Source organism: Culex quinquefasciatus, chromosome 2, assembly GCF_015732765.1.
Source record: "Culex quinquefasciatus strain JHB chromosome 2, VPISU_Cqui_1.0_pri_paternal, whole genome shotgun sequence".
NCBI lineage: Eukaryota > Metazoa > Arthropoda > Insecta > Diptera > Culicidae > Culex > Culex quinquefasciatus.
In genome coordinates, this window is record NC_051862.1 from 128,367,398 (window position 1) to 128,387,836 (window position 20,439).

General features: G+C 35.5%; 1 protein-coding gene across 2 annotated transcripts in view; it reads right to left on the minus strand.

Moving 5' to 3' along the window:
* LOC6042242 (activating transcription factor of chaperone) overlaps positions 1-20,439 on the minus strand; it is a 44,760-nt gene that overhangs the window by 18,360 nt on the left and 5,961 nt on the right. The window contains exon 1 of one of the 2 annotated variants that reach the window (XM_001851329.2): positions 4,263-5,389. The exons of the other annotated variant lie outside the window; for it this stretch is intronic. Coding sequence (XP_001851381.2) covers positions 4,263-4,275 — 13 coding nt within the window. The 5' untranslated portion in view covers positions 4,276-5,389. Of the gene's footprint in view, positions 1-4,262; positions 5,390-20,439 lie in introns of those variants that run through there. 2 annotated transcript variants of the gene reach the window in all.

Below are 20,439 nucleotides of genomic sequence, written 5' to 3' on the forward strand. Positions count from 1 at the left end.
AGATTACGGTACTTAATCCACCCTAAAGCAGTTGAAGCCTTCCTCACATTGATAAAGTTATATTTCTTATTTGACAGGCTTGTTAGATCTTCATCCTATTGGGCGTGTTGGAAGGGTCTTTCGATTACCTATCTAACGATGGGTCGCATGGTAGATCCGAACAACGTTTTTATCAAAATATTCGAGATCCAGCCTATAAAAAGTTTAAAAACAGCACCTAAGTGCTAATAGCTTTTGATAGGGTTGTCAGATCTTCAATGTTTAGGACTCGTTAGAAAGGTCTTTTAAATACATTTCTAAAGTCTCTTACAAAAACGATCCTTAATACCATCTTCCGGACTTTGGTTAAAATCATATTTTTAGCCTAACTTTTCAAGTACTTTACAAAACTTCATGATATTAAGTAGGGTCTTGTGGGACTCCAAGACGGATCGAATGAGACCAGAACGATCCAAATCGGTTCAACCAATCTGGAGATAATCGAGTGCATATTTTTCGGTGCACGGACTTACAGACATACACACGCACAGACATTTGCTCCGAATTTGATTCTGAGTCGGTGGGTCTAGGAGGTAATTTTTCGAGTGATTTTATAGCCTTTGCTCACTAAGGTGAGGAAGGCAAAACATTTAAAATAAATAATCCAAAAACCGTCGTTTTGAACACGATTACTACGGTTAATGAATTTTCAGGATTTTGCGGAAAGCGTGACAGCGTTTCCGTGAAATCCCGTGAAATTTACCAATTTTCTCAAATAAATTCTTTGAAAAAACAAAATTGACAAAAATAATGTCAAATATTACTTCTTTTTAAATGTCCTTTTCCTAAATTTATGTGGAACATGCAAAATTGCACATAAAATGTGGAAATTTACACATTCATTTCGTGTATTTATGTTACTTACACAGTAAAAAAATGGTGTAGATTTGGAAAGTTTAATATTAGATCTTTTAGACTGGAAAAGTGATATTACACCATAAAACTGGTAAAATTACACATTTTCAGAGGTAAAATTACAATTTTTCTGACATAAAAGATGTACTCCTTCCCAGATGTAATATTAGCATGATTTTTGTGTGTGATTAAATACACGATAGAAACATGTATGTAACTAACGTTTCATCTACAAAGTTTATTGTAGCTTCAACTCATCGTTGTCGTGCTATCTTGTCGCACGTGCATTTTAGGTAAAATTGAGTTAAGAAAGCCATATTGTGCAGCTCTCAATGCATTATTTTTTTTATACAATAAAACTCGAAAAACACTGTGCATTTTTGTCACTCTTCACATAAAAGAAGTTTCAATCTTTTCGTGGTATCTGGCAAGAATTTATCGTAAGTGCGACAATTGCCCAACGGGATTTTAGTCGGAACGCGTTTGTCACACGTACATGTCCGTCTACTGTGACAATTTTTAATTACAACCAAACTTCGTGAAAATGCACAGAATGGCCAGCTAAACAAGACTTTTTCAGTGTTTATATTTAGTGAACTTTTATAAGTTTTTAAAAAAAATCTATATAAATTATATGTGAAATTGTTAAAGAGTCAGAATTTTGCCTGAAATTCGTTTAAAACTAGTTTTGTTTATAAAATTATGGATTTATATTACATTTTAAATTGAGTTCGAAGCACGAACCAAAATTTCTCACATTTTATATGGAATTTGTTCAACTGAAAATGCCAATAAATTTGAAGAATTTTTTTAGTTATGTTTCAAAAACACATGATATTTAACTTATTTTACCTTCTCCTAGTGGAAAATTGTCCAAAGAATCCGTTTTCCGAATCAGAATCATGTTCATTGAGAAAATCATTACGCTTTAAGAAGATAAAAATAATGCTATTCATCAACATTCTCTTAATTATATTTAACTAACTGTTTAAACTTTTATGAAAAGTTCTTCTTGAGGTACTTCTCTACCACGGTCAGTATGATTCTATACCATTCCTTATGCGTTTAATTTGTACTCTTCATTTTGCGGAAAAATCTCAAACCTATCAAAGTCACCCCGTTTTACGGTGCTCAATTTCAAATTTGGCATCCACTCTGAAACACAAATCCCAAAGAAATGCTTTGGAAATAGTTTAAGTTAGGAGTAGAGCGTCCAATTTCCGGTCCCGGGATTTTTTTTTTTTTTTTTGGGAGGGTGATCCAGCCGCACATCGTTGATGTCGAAACCTCTAAACTGGGCCCTCGTCCTGTCACGTCCGTCAGTAGTCTTGTCGTACATTACAACTAGAATCAGATCTGCCAATGAATTAGTACACTTCGACCAAATAAACACTGACGCTGTATGGATCTGACTCTAGAAGTCCAAAATGTTCAATTATTCATATAAGTCCAAATATTCATTTGCGGATAACTACCTAACTTGAATTGAATACAAGATTTAAAGCAACCTATCCGAAAGCTACTCTTATCTCAAATCCCCGACATTTTAATTATTAACCAAAAAAAAACGTTTCTTTTAAAACCTGTCTGGCTTCTTTTAAAAAAACAAAAAAAAACAGTTGATATTTTACAAGTCGTGAATTGAAAAAGAGACGACCATTTGTTCGTCAGAATTCCAGTAGATCCTCGATTCGCAACAATGGTCGATACAATCATAATCCGACAACCGTTAGTTCAACAGATCAACGAATTTAGTCCGATATCATTTCACTATTGATTGATCGAGACTCTATGGAAATTTTGACAAATCAGAATGGTTTTTATGCTACTTGAATGAAAATCACCGATTCTGATAGAATTACTAAATTCACTGTTACTAATTTTGTCCCTAAATAACTAAAGGCAAAGTATAAAAAGTTGATATTTATAGTTAAAATCCTAAATTCTACAAACACTATTTTTAAACCCGCATCCTAACGTGACACCCACATTAAGATAGGGAAAAATCACATATGTAGCGGTTCATTGTACAAATGTGATATTTCCACTATCAGAGAACCTCCTTGTCTCGATGACAGCTTACCGGCCATCGATTAAGCCCTGAGACTACGCCAAAGTGGGTTCTCGCAGCATGGGTGTCCATGTGTAAAAATGGAAGTTTCAGCAATATACTGAACACTTCGATTTTAATTCCACATCGAATCAAATCATACTCTTTGCCAAACAAGCATCAAACCTATGACACTCATTATGACAAAGCCCAGGGAATTTCTGGTCCCGGGAATTTTCGGGGTTTTAAAATATTTCCCGTGTTCAGGGAAATATTGTAAATGTTTTAAATAGTTTATTAGTTACTGCATGTTTTTTTTATTATTTCTTCAATTAAAGATGACCGTCTAGAAATTGGGTTTACATTAACATCGATCATTTGAAATTTATTTAAAGCCCTTCGAATAAAATTATATTTTCAGATAATCGAGTCTGGACTGTATTTACATACTCTTGAATACCACCAATAAAAAAAATCACACCCGATAAAAAAAATTAAATTTATTAAATAATCAATATCTTACAAGATCTCTGGTAAGATCTACAAACCCAACAACTCATTTTGAATGCTGCTCAAAAAACTATCTGATCAAATGATTCTGAACAGTAAAAAAATGTGAATTTGAAATGTGTAATTATGGAAAGTTGAATATTACCACTTTTATTATGTACTTTTACCTCAATTAAGACTGACAAAGTGACATTACAAAAGAAAAATAGTAAAACTACACATTTCAGAGGCAAAATTACACTTTTTTTCTGACATGAATGATCCCTTCCCAGATGTAATATTACAATGTTTTTTTTTTACTGTGCAGGTATCGAGATAACTTTCTTGTAGGCGTTAAATTCCTTTAAGAATGGATCTCCTACAACAGTTATGAAATGTATTTGAAATTTTATTTTTGTTCAACAAACATTTTTGGAAAGACTTTCATTTTTTCCACGTTGTTTTCCGTTCTAAGCGCATATTAAGTTTGCAAAAGTGGAGTCACCATGTAAATACCTGTTAAAACTTCCGAGACAACTAATAAATATGTATCAACAAACATGCTCGTCATGCTTGAACCAAGTCGTCGTCTACAGTCCATCGCGCGTCTGTATTGGTGTACTCGTCTAGTACCTCTCTAGAACGATACATAAACTCAAGCTATCCTTGAGCAACGTTCCGTCAATGATCTGTCTGTCTGTCCGGTGGACCCTTAACCAATTGGGCTTCGGGTTTTCCCCGGACAGCCAACCCCGGACCCGCGATCTCTTATCAGAACGAAAACCCGCTGTTGCGTATGCCCCCCTCTCAATTTCTAGAAGATACTAACCGTAGTCATTCATTTTGCCTGTCCGCTGCCGACTTGCCTTTTTTTTCGCTAGTGCTGGGAGTATTTTCTGTACCTCGTTTTTTTTCTGCTGCGTAGTGGGTTTCTTCGCACACCAAGTTGTTTGTTCTGACGGCTTCTTGGCTCAGATTTTTTAATCGCTTTTGTACTGGAGTTTAGTTCTGGTTTTTGCTTTGATTCTTCTTGTCGACGGGGGTTTCTTTTTCTTCGTTAAGGTGCTTATATTAAGGACTACGACTATGGGGATTTCGCGTAAATATGGCGTGTGTAAACTTTCAGTTTACGATAAGGATAGATAGGTCTGACATTAGGCGAATGGTTACTCTCGTGTAGCGATGTAATTGTAACGGGGAAATTGTTTATAGAATTTTACTTGATACGGCGAATAGACGAATAGAGAGAGTTTGTGTTGAGGGGGGAAACATAAGTTCAAATGGCTATTTCGAGTGTGCTTGCTTCTTTTTTTTTCTTTTCTAAACGTTAATTAATTCAACTGAACAACAAATTTTCCATGGTACAATACTAAACACAGCAATTTTTAGATCACAGATATAACTTCACTTCTCGTCGTCGTTTCAGATCCCTGCCAGTGGTGCCAAAACAAAATTCGAGGTCGCTTCTCACACGCACAATCTCGCACACGTTCTTCCTCTCAATCTCTCTTTCTGCTTTCGGTTTCTGCGGTATTCGCCCTTACAGCACAATCCTTTTTCCGGCTGCGCTCCAGATATCCAGGGTATCCTGTCCGTAGGTCAGAAAATATCCCAGCACAGCACCTCAGGCGGCAAGTTTCGGCCGTCTCTTAACCAGCTTTTGGGAGTTGAAGACGATCTCGCGATTCCAGGTGTACCGATACGCAAACGCGACGACGTACATGCTCACGGGTAGCAAACGGTCCAAGTTACGTCCAAATTACATCAACGGTCCTTTTCCTCACGCGAGGAACAACACATCACACACGTTGCCGGGTGCTTCACCGAATCTTTCTTCCTTGTTCTCAGTTCGCTCCGACTAGCTTCGAATGATGAAGTACACCTCGAGGAAGTTAAGTAAAATGCGCTTAAGTCGCTCCGCGCGCGAAACGATTGCCACGACACAAAGTAACAGACTGAGCGAGCCTGCCGAGGTGAACCTCGATTTGGCGGTGAGGCTCACACCAAGACAGGCTCAACCGTACGTGTGTCCGTAACGCCTCGTAGTCCCCGTCACTAATTTATAAATTATTAATATCAGTAGCAGCGGCGACTGATCGCGTATACGCAAACCAGAACAATTAGGCGGCGGCCACGAACGTCGTCACAGCAGCGCGACCTCCTCGTCAAGTAGGGTTGTTCAAACTGTCACCCGGGCGAGGTCCGACTTAAGCAGAACCAGATGTGCAGCACGCACCTTCGAAACCGGTGTTGCAGGTTGATCGTACGATGTCGGGGCTGACCAAAACAATGATCAAGTCAAATCGGATGGCTTGTTGGGCAAGTTGGTGGGAGGGAGGGAGGTAACTACTTGTTGCAGTTTGGAGTAGAGAGCATTTTCAGGTAGATTTCGTGCTCCCGATAAAAGTGAAGGTGGTAGACCTTGCCTGGAGGTAATCAGCACGAGCGTTGGCGTATTCGATGTGAAATTGGGATGTGGTCGCGAAATTGTCTCGGGGTGGTTAATTGTTAAGCTTGTATGTAGCAGCTCCAAAAGATATTTGATCTTTTGGATTTAGCACTTGTCATTTTTAACTGTAGTAATCTGTAGGAGTCTGCACTCAACCCCCGGTGGTTGGTCACTTTTTGGTTTGACACTTTTTTAGTTTGTACCCCGTTGGTTGGTCAAAGTCAAGCTCAAAAGTGACAAACTGTCACTTTTTACACGGCGCTCACGCACACTATCAAAACAAACGTTTGGTAGTGTGTGTAACTCCGTGTAAAAGGGGTGTCAAACTAAAATGTGACCCCGTTGGTTTGGCACCAAATGTTGTCATATATACTTCAGTCAAAAGCCAATGATCCGCTGAACTCCAAAGTGTAACAACAGACGTACAGATCTTTTTTCGAATGTATCGAGAGTAATTTTCCGGCCAATTTAAGTGTAAGGAGTTCAAGTTTTTTCCACGACTTTTGATCCGAAACCCTTACTTACACAAAAATTAAACAACGTTGAACGTTCTTCAATTGTAAACAAACAAAATCATTAAATATTCGTTTTGTTTTATTGAGAGAAAATGTAAATAATTGGTAAAAACCAAAATGGCGGACAAAATTTATTTTCAATTTTATTTTTCAGTTAATTAAAAAATCAAACAATTCGCTCTACAGCATTGCGTTTTCGATTGCGAGATTCCTACTCGAAACTAGGTATCCGATAGCTTGATTGTTGAGGCAATTGTAAACCAATTCTTACACTTTAGCTTCCATCCACCCCGGAATTCGAACTGACGACCTTTGGATTGTTAGTCCAGCAACTCCACCACAGAGTGACTCTACCGTGACTGGACCCGGGGAGACGACTCCTACACCTAGAATGAGCCGTTAGGTTAGACTGGGGCCAACATATACTTCCCCGTCCGACGGAAGACGTGATCAGACAAATCTCGTCTCGAAACATGCCACCGGCCCCGTCTGAAATCGAACCCAGGCCGACTGGGTGAGAGGCAACCACGCTTGCCCCTACACCACGGGTTCGGGCTTCAACAATTTAACAATTAAACCTGTTTTTTGTGAGAATGAAACAGGGATTTGGAGCATTTCTTCAGCTGTGTGTAATCATTTTATCTCGGTGAATACAATGAAACCCAAAATATTTTTGTGCGTTTCATTTTAAAAAATTTCAAAAATAAACTAGGTGTGAGGGCGAAAGAAATATTTCTATCCTTCTTTATATTTCAAGCAGATTCCTTAACAACTATTACAAAAAAATCTTCAAAAATCCATAAGGCTGGTACAAATATTTTTAAAAGTTTTTGTCACCCCCACCCCACCCCCCCCCCCTTCAAAATTGTCCCGAAAATCAGGGAGCAAAAAAAATATTTTTACAATAAACTTCAAAATTTCAATGAACATTCAAGTGCAACCAACTGAAATCAAATTAAAATACATTCTCCTGCGTTTAAAATCATTTTTAGCATGTTTGGGTTTATTAAAAAATCTTAATATTTTTTGAAAATTTTCGATGCAAAATCTTTTTTTTCGATACAATTTTTTTTTTTGTCAGATCTTAGATTTTTTGAAACCTAATGATTGCAAAACAACTGAACTAGTGTAAAATGCATTTTAAAACACTTTTTTCATTTAAATGTGAAGACTACACAGCAAATAAAGTAGTAATCCAGCTGCGTGTAAAAGACCTGGGTGTAAAATAAATTCTGTGTAATATTACATACTGAAATATGTAGCCCATCAGTATGGGAAACCTACTTTACCGAAATGTCAAGCCTATATATGCGTTTATCCATTCCATTCTTCATCGGTCCGATGGCCAAGCGGGCTAAGGCGCCAGTACTTACTTAATCCCGTCGGTTGCAACTTTTTTTTTGTGTTTGCAAAAAATGTACATGCAGTGTGTAATATTAAGTGTTTATTTTGACGAAGGTGATGTGCATGCTTTTGCATGCGATTTTACCATCGCATTTTTTGCTGTGTATGGCTTGTTATTTAAATTTTTATATTTTTTTTATTTTTTTGCACCCCCCCCCCCCCCCTTGACCTCGGCTTTTTCTGGTCCGCGGCTTTAAATTTAAAAAAATAATCAAGCGCTCAGAACCCTAATTATATTGAAAAATGGAAAAATAAACGTTTCGAAGTATTTATTATAAATTCAAAATATTGTTTTTAACGGAGCACATCAAGATTTTTGTTGCAGACATTTTTGTATCTTCAAAACTACGGGAACTTTCCATATAACTTTTGATTCATCCCCTAAAGCATTGTCTTCAACACAATTTGCAACAAAGTTTAACTATTTTTCAATTGCGGTTTTTTTATATGCCGATGTATATTTATTGATTTTCAAAACCTGATTTATTGAGATTTTCAACAACTACGTGCAATTTTGCCACTCGTAATACTAAATGTTGTTCCGATCAGATATGCTATGTTACCACAGTCGGCGAATTGTGACAAAAGTTATACTAGTCAACTATTAAGTGCTCTACTAAATTTTTAATTCAAATTTTTCAACCAAGGGGGAGTCATTCGTCACCAACTACCTACTGTTTTACTTAGGGTGTTTTCTTATACCATTTCAAATCCAATTTGGCTCAACTCAGTAAATGGTAAGGAAATCGTTAAAAACATTGATTTACTAAAGCAATAGTGCACTAAAACGTATGTTTAGTACACCAAAGACCGACGCGGTTTGCAATCTTAAAAAGAAGACGAAGAGTGAACACAAATCCAGTGGTAATCCTTGAACTTGAACGAAGCTAGAGCAGAGTGTTACTCATTGATCAATGCTAAACAACATTGCGCAGCCTTCAAAACTATTGACATGACTTGCCAAATATTCATGGTCTATTTTGAGAAACTCTGACCACAGAGGCAGCTTTTTATACCCTTATTACTATCTTAAACATGGAACCCGTTTATATTTCTTCCAGGACTGGTTTTCAACTGTATCATTTATTTTCGCTTCATGCCGTGATCACGTGAAGCTTCGTTTAGCTTGAGAACAATCGAAGTGCTTTTTTCTGTGATTGATGACCACCGCGCGTATGGTCTCATTGCGGCAAGCAGTTTTTGATTAAACTTGAAGAAAAGTACAATATTTTTGCACGGAAACAACTTTCGCCCCGTGATTACGTGCCCGAAAGGCACAAATGTCCCACCACTTCGCCCTATCAGCAAGTTGGGGCCATATCCGTCGGTGCCTCGCAGGTATTATCTCTCGGAGCGAAATAAACCGCAACAAAAGGTGTCAGAAACTGGTAGCGTGCAAAAAAAAAGGAAACAAGAAACAGATTGAAATAGCACTGAATTTCGAATCTGGTTTGAACTGGTTATTGCGGACTGGTTGAATTAATTATCGCTCTAAAGAGTTGATTATCATTTTCGATTGGACTTTGGCAATACTCAAGGAGACATATACTTTATGTGGCAAAAAAAGAAGTTCAACGTTTTATACGGTTCGATGATTTCTCTACAAGGAAAAAACTGCAGGAAGAACATTCATATCATATTAGTTGGTGTTTTAAAATATTTCCTGTTCATGTTCTTACACTCGTCAGTTTATTGTACACAATTGCCAACTTTTGACATTTTGTTGATTTATTTCTGCAATGTTGATTTTTTTCTTCTAAAATGTGTTTTTTAATTCTGATTCCAAAACATTTAATTCTGATTCCTGTGAATAACAAAGAAATTCTGCATCATATTGATTTGTCCTTATAAATATCCATACAATTTTGCCAACTGTTCATACAAAATATGGGTAATTCTCCGTCAACTCACACAGCAGTTGCCCCGACCCTTCTTCGATTTGCGTGAAACTTTGTCCTAAGGGGTAACTTTTGTCCCTGATCACGAATCCGAGGTCCGTTTTTTGATATCTCGTCACGGAGGGGTGGTACGACCCCTTTCATTTTTGAGCATGCGAAAAAAGAGGTGTTTTTCAATAATTTGCAGCCTAAAACGGTGATGAGATATACATTTGGTGTCAAAGAGACTTTTATGTAAAATTAGACGCCCGATTTGATGGCGTACTCAGAATTCCAAAAAAACATCACGAGTTATCGCGATTTCACGAAAAAAAAGTTTTGAAAAAGTTGGTCGTCGTCGATCATGACCGTTCATGGTCACCCGCGACAGACACGGACGACGAAACAGAGAAAAACGCAAAAAGTTACTTTTTTTGCAATTCCATCGTCAAACTACTTACTTTTCCTGTCATTCTTGAACGACGAAATAGCCTACTTTTCTGTACCAAAAATAACAGAATCGAATAGCAACACTTTTCAAAATAAATTCTGAATAGTTCTACTTTTCAGCACTCAAATGGGTGCTGAAAAGTTGAATTTTTCAGCCCTTGTTTCGAAAAGTAACACTTTTCAACATTTTTTTGATTTAAACGATTTATTGACAAAATACATGAAAATTTGACATAAAATTTCACTCAGTGTGTGTTTTTTGGAATTGCAAAAAATGTTGTATGGAACTCGTTGCAAAACTTGATTTTTTCAGCACTCTTCGTATTTATCCAACTCGGTGAACCTCGTTGGATAAATCAGGGTTGCCACCAGATTTCGATTTTCAATTTCCCGGTTTTTTCCCGGTTTTCTCCCGGGACCAGAAGGAATTTTCCGGAATGTTTTTAAACCAAATTACAATGTTTTTTAGGCTAACGTTAATATCATCATACTTTTTGAACGCATACATTTGGTTCAAAGTTTGAATTCCTCAAGAAAGCTTTCAAATCTTGAGTAAAAAGTAAGTAAGTTGTAAACGAAGCCGTTTTTATCTGTTATCAATCAAACCTCTAATTTTCAAATTATTGGGTTTTTCATCAAAAGTCGTTTTTTTTAAATAAGATAAATTATAAAAGAATTTATGAATTTTGTAAAATAGATTTACAAAAATACGTTGCTATCAACATTGATGTAAATGCTCGTTAATTTTCTTTGAAAAAGGTTTTGTGAATTCAAAAGAACAATTCTTCCAAGAACTATCAATTTCTGTGAATTTTTTTGCTAAAATTATGTGAGTACTTTTTTAACCAAAAAGTCTTTTTGCATCATTAGTCTAAACAAAAATGTATACACTTTGACAGCAGCGCAGGAAAAGTGCCATACAAATGTAAAAATCGATACCTTGAAACTTTCTTTTAGAATAATTTTAATAAAAAATACTTTCTAAAAAACCCAAAACACATAATGGTAAAAACACTTAAAAAATTATCGTGCTGTGAGTTTTTCAAAAACACATAAGGCGGGTACACATTTTATTTAAAGTTTTTGTTGCCCCGAAAAATCAGGGGACAAAAAATTATTTTTTTTCATAAAGCATCAAAATGTTAATGGAAATTTAAGTGCAATCAGCTGAAATCAATTTAAAATGCATTCCGTTGCGTCTAGAATAATTTTAAGCATGTTTGGGTTGATTTAATAATCTTTTGAATTTTTGAAAATTTTCGATCTTTATTTTTTATTCGTTCTTTTTTTTGGTTTCGTCAAATCTTGCATTTTTTGAAGACTTATGATTGCAAAACAACTGAACTAGCGTAAAATGCATTTTTAACACTTTTTGCATTCAAATGTTGTGACTATGGCTTGTTTTTTGAATTTTTATATTTTTTCAGATTTAAACAAACTACACATACTTTTTTGAAGTTGTAGCTATTTTTAATTAAAAAATAATTCTATTTTATCTCTAAAAAATAAAATGATTGAGAAAATTCTTTACAGCATTCTTTTTTGAACATTTTTGATCCATTCTTTTGTTGCTGAGATACAGGCCAAGAAAAATATTTTAAAAGAGTGTATTTTGTGTGACAATTTGAAGGAAAAGTCTTGATCTTTAAATTTAGAGAGATATTTACTGTAATGTTGTTTTCGTACCATGATATCCATATTTTCCACTTACAAAAAAATCCTAATTTTAATTTTATGCAAAACTAATTTTTTAGCAAAGATGGGGTAAATATCGCCATTACAGGGTTTGTCTTCCGGACCCCCTGAGACCGCTCGTGGTATCCCCAGGGGTACATGTACCCCAGGTTGAGAACCGCTGGTAGAGCAAACATTTTGCTTTATTAAAAAAAAAACAAATTCGTCTGGTAAAATTATCATAGGATACAACAGAAAAAAAATCCATAGCCAAGAAGCATGAGTCTATCACATAAATTCAAACATAGATTTCGCGAATTCTTCATTTAGAATAACAGGAATAATATTCTTATTGAGAAAAGAACATATTGAATACATTAAAGATTCTTTTGTCAAATTTTAACGAAACTTAAAATATTTTCCCGGTTTGTCGGTCGAATTCCCGAGTTCTTCCCGGTTTTCTCCCGGTGGATAAAAATCCCCGTTTTTTTCCCGGTTTTCCCGGTTTTTTCCCGAGGTGGCCACCCTGGGATAAATGTACGACTCGTGCTGAAAAAATCCTTTTTTTGCAACTTGTTGCATAAACTACTATTTCAAAACTTTTTTTCGTAAAATCGCGATAACTCGTGATGTTTATAAGCAAACCACTTATGCCTACATATCAAAATTTTTGTGATTGTCTGCTCTACTTTGTTGAACATTGTTACACTCTAAAAAATAACCCTGCAAAGTTAGAAAAAACACGAAATTTTAAAATTAAAAATTTTTGTTCTAAATGAAAAAAATGAGTTTTATAGATTTGAAAAGTACACTAAAATTCCCTTAAAATTACATGTTCAAAAAAAAATTACAGTCGTGTAACGGAAAATGGCAGAGCTTTTTAAACTTTTTAAAGTGTTTTTCTCGATGAAAAACACTTTTTTTTCGGAATTCTGAGTACGCCATCAAATCGGGCGTCTTATTTTATATAAAAGTCTCTTTGACACCAAATTTCTATCTCATCACCGTTTCAGGCTGCAAATTATTGAAAAACACCTCTTTTTTCGCATGATAAAAAAGAAGGGGTCGTACCACCCCTCCGTCACGAGATATCAAAAAAAAACAGACCTCGGATTCGTGATCAGGGACAAAAGTTACCCCTTAGGACAAAGTTTCACGCAAATCAAAGAGGGGTCGGAGCAACTTTTCCCGATTTCGTGTGAGTTGGTAGAGAATTACCCATATGTAATTATTCGAAAATCTGAATCTCGGCAAAGAAGTTTCCCATTGATTTGGTGTTTTCGGCAAAGTTGTAAGTGTTGACTAGGAGTATTCCGATCAAATGATACTCTAGAAAATACCCATTTTACTCTAAATTCTCCTACGCAGGTGAAATGCACGCAAATTGAGTGAAAAGGAAAGGTTTGGTTTGTAATTGATTAAAATAGCTTCATCTTTCCAAAAAAAAAAAAAAAAACACTGTTAAAAATGTTTGGTTCGGTTTTCTTAATTTAAAAAATTGTAAATTATGTCTTTAAAAAATATTCTTTCAAATAAGTTTCAGGTAAGTCTTGATTTTAAAACCAATAATATTCAAAATGGTTGTAAAAAGATAGTGTCAAAGAATAAATCAGTGACAACCCTACCCAGCACGACATCAAACTATCAGGAACTGAGCGGGTTGCTCCGGATTTGCATTCTAAAATAAATCAAGCAGAACTATAAGTGTGATTTCCGCGAGACTGGGCAGTCCGGTCGCCTTTCAATCGAACCAAAACAGAGCAAAATCCCCCGATTGATAGTGGAGTGTACAGTGAATGGAAACTCCAGAAAACTGGCACAGTGAAAAAAACACATGAGCAGAATGGGAGGTAGTTTCGGCAAGATATCGTTGTTTTTTACTAAGAGTGTACCGCAACGAATTAAATCCAACCAATGTTGATTGTTGATTGATTCTTTTACACACACAAACACAAGAATCCACTATCAAATCGGTGTGTGTTTGCTGTACCCATGACCCGCCCTCGTTTCTGTAAACTGTTTTTTTTTAATAAAAAAATTAAACATGGTTGATGAACTGGACGTTAATCAGAGAGCACTCGCGATTACTCACAGCTCTCTGTACAAAAAACTAGGGGCAATGCAACTTTTAATATTTTATGTTCCGTTGAAAAATTGAAACAATTAACAAGAAGCCTAATTATACATATCAAAAAAAGACAGGTAAAAAAGGAAAGATTCTGAATATTTGACCAAAAAATGTGTAACACTAGTTTATATTCAAGTTTATTGAACTTCGTTTCAAATATAAACCATATTAATTCTAACTTTGAAACTCCCATTGATGATCGCCGTTGATTGAACCGAGTAGTTCCATCTTTTATTCTACCGCAACGCGACCACTCGACGGCGGCTTAAGTTTCCTCTCTTATGTAAACAAGTCGTTTTATATGTGTTTTTGCGTCGCTTTCAATAAATTCGCACGATATAGGCATGAACGATGGCGCTTTAGTTCGAAGGATGTTGAGTCTTAAACTGGACAATTTATTCATTTTTTCCTCAAACCACCTGCGCCTTTTTGGTAGCGAATGTTTCGTTCGTCATGGAAAGTTTAAGTTACATTTTAGGAGAGATTGGCGTGCCTGTCGATGGATTTATTGGAAGGTTATCACGCCACGCGTCCGTGCCCTAGATATAAACGCAATTGCTGGTACTTGTGGCGCTGCGCTTATCGCTGGATGTCTAATCGCGATGGTAAAAGATACCGCCTTTTAATCCAGGTCGTGGTACAGTTTTGAGTTTGCGAATGCGAACGGATATGCAAGATTATTTTTGGGTCCATTTTCGGAACACTTATCAACAATTGTCATTATTTGAACGCTTAAATATTTAGCATAGAATTATTTTTGTTAAGATTCCTAAGCAACAACTCGACAGCAGGCTTGATCAAATGGTTACGCTGTCCGCTCTGTAAGATCATGGATTCGATTCGTATCTGCTCCAACCCTTCATCGGATGAGAAAGTAAAACGTCGGTCCCGGCCATGGTTGTTGTAAGGCCGTTATGTCGTTCCAGACATGGGAGTAACGTCATGATTCGAAATCCGGACACTTAGTAGCATATCATTTTTGTTATAGCTGGCAAAAAATCATGTAATAAGTTGGACATATAGAAATATCATCAGGATGTAGTATAAACAGTCAGTTTCAAGAAAATGCATGCAAAATATGTCTATTCTAACAATTTTTCATCATAATTTTAAGATTAAAATGACTTGTTTTGCTTCGAATCCCGGACACTGATACAAGCTGATTCGAAATCCGGACACTTTTGCTTCGAATTCCGGACACTCGATTTTACTTATGAATCGCACAAATTTGGACTGAAATGTTAGTGAATGGCATTCTTTAGGTCTCAAATAAGCTGTTAACATCAAAACAATCGATAGTTTATATAAAAAATTGCTAGAATTTAAGGAAATCGAAACCATAAATTTCTGCTTTGCCTTCCCGGTGCTTCGAACGCCTATGAAATATTTCAAGTGAAATGTTTCGCATTTTTGTAAACTTATAATTTTATTGTATTTAATTGTTTTGGCATTAACTACAGCGTTCAAACAAACTTTAAATGAAAGTTGATGTAGGAATTCATCAAATAACACAGTTTTGACATTCATAATGCGAACTTATATCCAAATAATTGATGAAAAAAGATGAAGTGTCCGGGTTTCGAAGCGTCCGGGAATTCGAATCATGACGTTAGTCTCCCTGCTAAAAATACAAACAAACCAACTCTCTCATTCAAGCCTTTCCCAAGTAACATTTTTAAACCAACTAGCCACCACCAAGTTTTATTAAAGGTTTATTGTAGCATCTTGATTGCCTAATAGTTTTATTCGGGCATTCACCGCAACCAACAAGCAAGAGCTAATTAATAGGTTCTAACAGGGTTTTATGCCTCGGACATAAAACCGGGTGGAAATAAAAGCCGATTGGCTTTCAATAAGGTTTTATGAAAGTTTTAATAGAGGCTTGAAAACCAGATGGCAATGCCATGCCTAACGGTTTTATCGCATGCTTTGTTAAAACTTAGGGTGTTGTAGCTGTCAAGTGCCAGTAGGCATGTAAAAAGCTCACTTAAAACCAAAGCATTTATCGCGGCCAAATAGCAGTGCATAAATATGGCACTAAACGCGTGCTCTGATTGAATATGATTGACCGCCATCTTGATTGAAAAAATAGAAAACTGAAAAATTTGATTAAAATTTGATGGAAACACACATTTATGCTGAATTTCTGGTATGATTTATATAGCGATAGATGTTTGAAAATATTTTGAACATTTTTTTCAAAGAATTGCAATAAAATATTTTTTAACATTAAACACTGTGATTACAAAATATTGATTTTTGATGAAGCGAGTTGTATTTTTTGGCTCTATCTCCCCTACATTTATCAATAAAATTTCAACCGCAGCTGAATTTGAGCCATCAATTGTGAGAAATAAGCTTTCAAATTATTTGGATTACCTCTAATATCTATTATTTATCATCGCCATTTTTGACAACCGTCTCCATAATTTCATTTGGCAAGACGAAGACTTATTTTTGCCAAAGAAAACCTATTTGGCATAAGACGTTTGAAGACGTATGAAATGTCATTTTTCCATAACTCCTGACTAGGTTTTAACAAAGGTTTTATCAAGGCTTTGAGGATGTTGTTAGGATTCAGTTGTAAATCCTTGAACTCCTATGTAGGTTTTATAAATAGGCCGTAACAACTTTTTGCGGAGGTCCTTTTGGGTTTTAAGTGGGGTTTATCAAGGTTCTGGGGAGTTTGTTACGACTAGGGGGTTTTAATGTTGGTTTTGGCTGATAGGTTTTATAGCGGTTGTGACAGCTTTGATAAAGCCTAAAATGTTACTTGGGTTGTACTCCTAGGTTCGAGCAGAAACTTGCAATAGAAACCAAAAAAGAGTCGTTAAAGTGGATGGATTGATTTTTTGAAGTAACAACTTATCTACCCCTATTACTGAATGGGAGAACCTTGAAGAGTAACGGAGCCGGCTTAACCAATGTTAACATGTATAATGTTGAATTGTTGATGTTAGAACTAGGCTACATAGCTCGGTTATGGTTCGATTGCATAAATGAATCGAGTTGTGTTTGAATCTTGTAGAGGACCATAAACCACGTGGACCCAAAAATCTATTGATACGATCGAATAAACAGAAAATCTATGTACAGATCCGGGTTCAACACAACATGTCGCTGCACTCAGATTGATAAGTTTGCAAAACCATCACTTCGGTAGTGTCAGATAAGACGCCGTGAAAGGAGAATGTGCAAATTTGTATGGATTCTGGTCCAAGAATGTTTTCTCTAAAGATTTCGCCGAGACATGAAAAAAATCTTCTGGACAAACAGTTGAAGTTTGAGAATTTTGGGAGAAAATGTACAATTTTTTTTTGCATTTTCTAAAATCACTCATAAAATCAATATTGTATTATGGATTTCGAACATCTTGATTTCATTCAATGCGTATCAGCAAAAACTATCAGTTATGATATGTCTTATCATGATTGAAACATGACTTCATTGGTTTTAAACTGTTTGAACCGTTTATGCAAGAAGCTTACCACAGAAACAAGTCGAAACTTAAAGATTTTGAAAACGGATCCATACTGCTTCAGTGAGTATAGAAGGGTACAGTACATCATTATTACAACTTATTAAGATGTTTTGGGTCATCCACGAACTTCTTGGAGTTAAGACCGATGATTCTACACTCAAACCCCGGAGGTTGGTCACTTTTTCGTTTGACACTTTTTTAGTTAGCACCCCGTTAGTTGATCAAAGTCAAACTAAAAAGTGAAAAACTATCAAAACAAACGTTTGAAAGTGTGTGTGTACCCCGTGTAAAAGGAGTGTCAAACTAAAAAGTAACCCCGTTCGTTTGACAACAGTTGGTACCGCCGTAACAAGCATGATATCAGTGATTTTAAAAAAATGTAAAAATACGATTTTTATATATTTTCTCCCAAAAATGCTGAAACTTCAACTGTTTGTAACTTTTGAGCCCCGGAGTTTAGAGAGTTGGTCAAGAAGACTTTTTTTCATGTCTCGGCGAGATCTTTCGAAAAAAAATGGCCTCCTTCACGTTCCTTTATTTCCGAAATCACAATACTGGGAACCGCAAAGTACATGCTTTCCCTCAAATTGTGCCTGCGCAATAGGGTGACAACAACAAAATATCGACCTCAGGGATACCCCCTGATTAAAATCCTCAGGCAAAGATAAGTAACTGTGAAAATTTTAAGCGAAATCGGTTAAGGTCGCTGTAGATCAATAAAGATGGTGAAAAAATACCTTTTCAAACAAAAACGTTAATAACTCGCCAGGGTTAACTAGGATCGTTTTGCGGTCTTCGGCAAAGTTGTTTGCCATACAATTTTACTTAAGAATCTTACACTTGGCAACGACCCAATAAACTTAACGCCACCTTTTGGTAAAATTTTAAATTTGTTTGTTTTCCTCTTGCATTTTTGCATACAAATTTCAACGGTAAAAAGCGACCCGATTTAGCCCAAAATTCGAAAAGTTACTTATGTTTACCTAAAGAATTGAACCGGCTTTAAGCTTACTCTATTTGTATGGGAATTTTGCGCTCACTAATGACACGTAGTACATTTTTTTTACTTTCAAACACACTTGAGCTAGAGAGCCTGGATCTTATTAGAGAACGGTCATCTTAAATCAAAAGTACCAATCGAAGCACGAGAACTGTCAAACGGAGGTACCAATCGAGCATAAGACAAAGGATTTTGCTCGATTGGTACCTCCGTTTGACAGTTCTCGTGCTTCGATTGGTACTTTTGGTTTGAAATTACCGTTCTCTAATAAGATCCAGGCTCTCTAACTTGAGCAGTTCTCTACGGAATCGGTCTTTTTTCTTTAATTTTAATTTTTTTATTTTTTAATCCGGCTAAATCTTTTTTGGTGCCTTCGGTATGCCCAAAGAAGCCATTTTGCATCATTAGTTCGTTCATATAATTTTCCATACAAATTTGGCAGCTGTCCATTCAAAAATGATATGTGAAAATTCAAAAATCTGTATCTTTTGAATGAATTTTTTGATCGATTTGGTGTCTTCGGCAAAGTTATAGGAATGGATATGGACTACACTGAAAAAAAAATAATACACAGTAAAAAAAAATGGTGATTTTTAATTTCACTTTTTGTCACTAAAACTTGATTTGCAAAAAAACACTTTTTTTATTTTTTTTTATATATGTTTTAGAGAACTTTTCTGAAATTTTCAGAATGGGCAAAAAAACTTTGACCGAGTTATAATTTTTTGAATCAATACAGATTTTTTCAAAAAATCGAAATATTGAAAAAATTTCAACTTGAGTTTTCGATGTAAAATCGAATTTACAATCAAAAAGTTCTTAAGTTATTTTGAATAAAAAGCACCGTTTTCATGTTAAATCCATTTTAAGGTAACTTTTTTGAAAATAATCGCAGTTTTTCATTTTTAAAATTAGTGCTCATGTTTGAAAAGCTGAGAAAATTCTCTATATTTTGCTTTATTGAACTTTGTTGAACTAAGGGTCGTAGTTGCTGAGATATTGCCATGCAAAGGTTAAAAAAACAGGAAAATTGACGGGCCAAACATTCAATATTACGCCCTTTTGAAATGTTAGTCTTGATCTACATTTTTTGAAAATATTGTTTTCGAAAAGATCGGAAAATTTCACGAATGTTTCATATTTTAACATTGAAAATTGGACCATTAGTTGCTGAGATATCGACATTAGAAAATGGTGTGTTGTTTGAGTGGGACTTAGAAAACATCAATTTTCCTGTTTTTAAACCTTGGCATGGCAATATCTCAGCAATTTTAGTTCGCTTGAGGCAGTGCAAGACACCCGAGGAACAGATTGATGTGATCGCACACTTGCTGACACATGGCACGAGAAAATGATCATCTAAGACGATTTTTTTATTATTATTTTTATTATTTTTTGTGCTTTTGATCCTCGGTCCTAACCTGGTCACAGCACCTAAAAGGACCTAATAAAAATAAGCAATGAAAAAAAAATTCAGCAACTAAGGGTCGCATCAACAAAGTTCAATAAAACAAAATATAGAGAATTTTCTCAGCTTTTCAAAAATATTTTTTTCAAGGGTGGGGTGTTAAAATAAATAAAAACTGCGATTATTTTCAAAAAAAATCACCTAAAAATGGATTTAACTTGAAAACGGTGCACTTTATCAAAATTTCACTGAAGTACTTTTTGATTGCAAATTCGATTTTACATCAAAAAACGATTTGATTGTCCTCTAAAACATATCAAAAATAAAAATAGTGTTTTTTGCAAATCAATTTTCAGTGACAAAAACCACATTTTTTTACTGTGTATCATTTTTTTCAGTGTAGTCCATATCCATACCTACAACTTTGCCCAAGGCACCAAATCAATCAAAAAAATCCTTCAAAAGATACAGATTTTTTAATTTTCACATATCATTTTTGTATGGACAGCTGCCAAATTTGTATGGAAAATTATACGAACGAACTAATGATGCAAAATGGCTTCTTTGGGCATACCAAAGGCACTAAAAAAGTTTCAGCCGGATTAAAAAATACAAAAAAA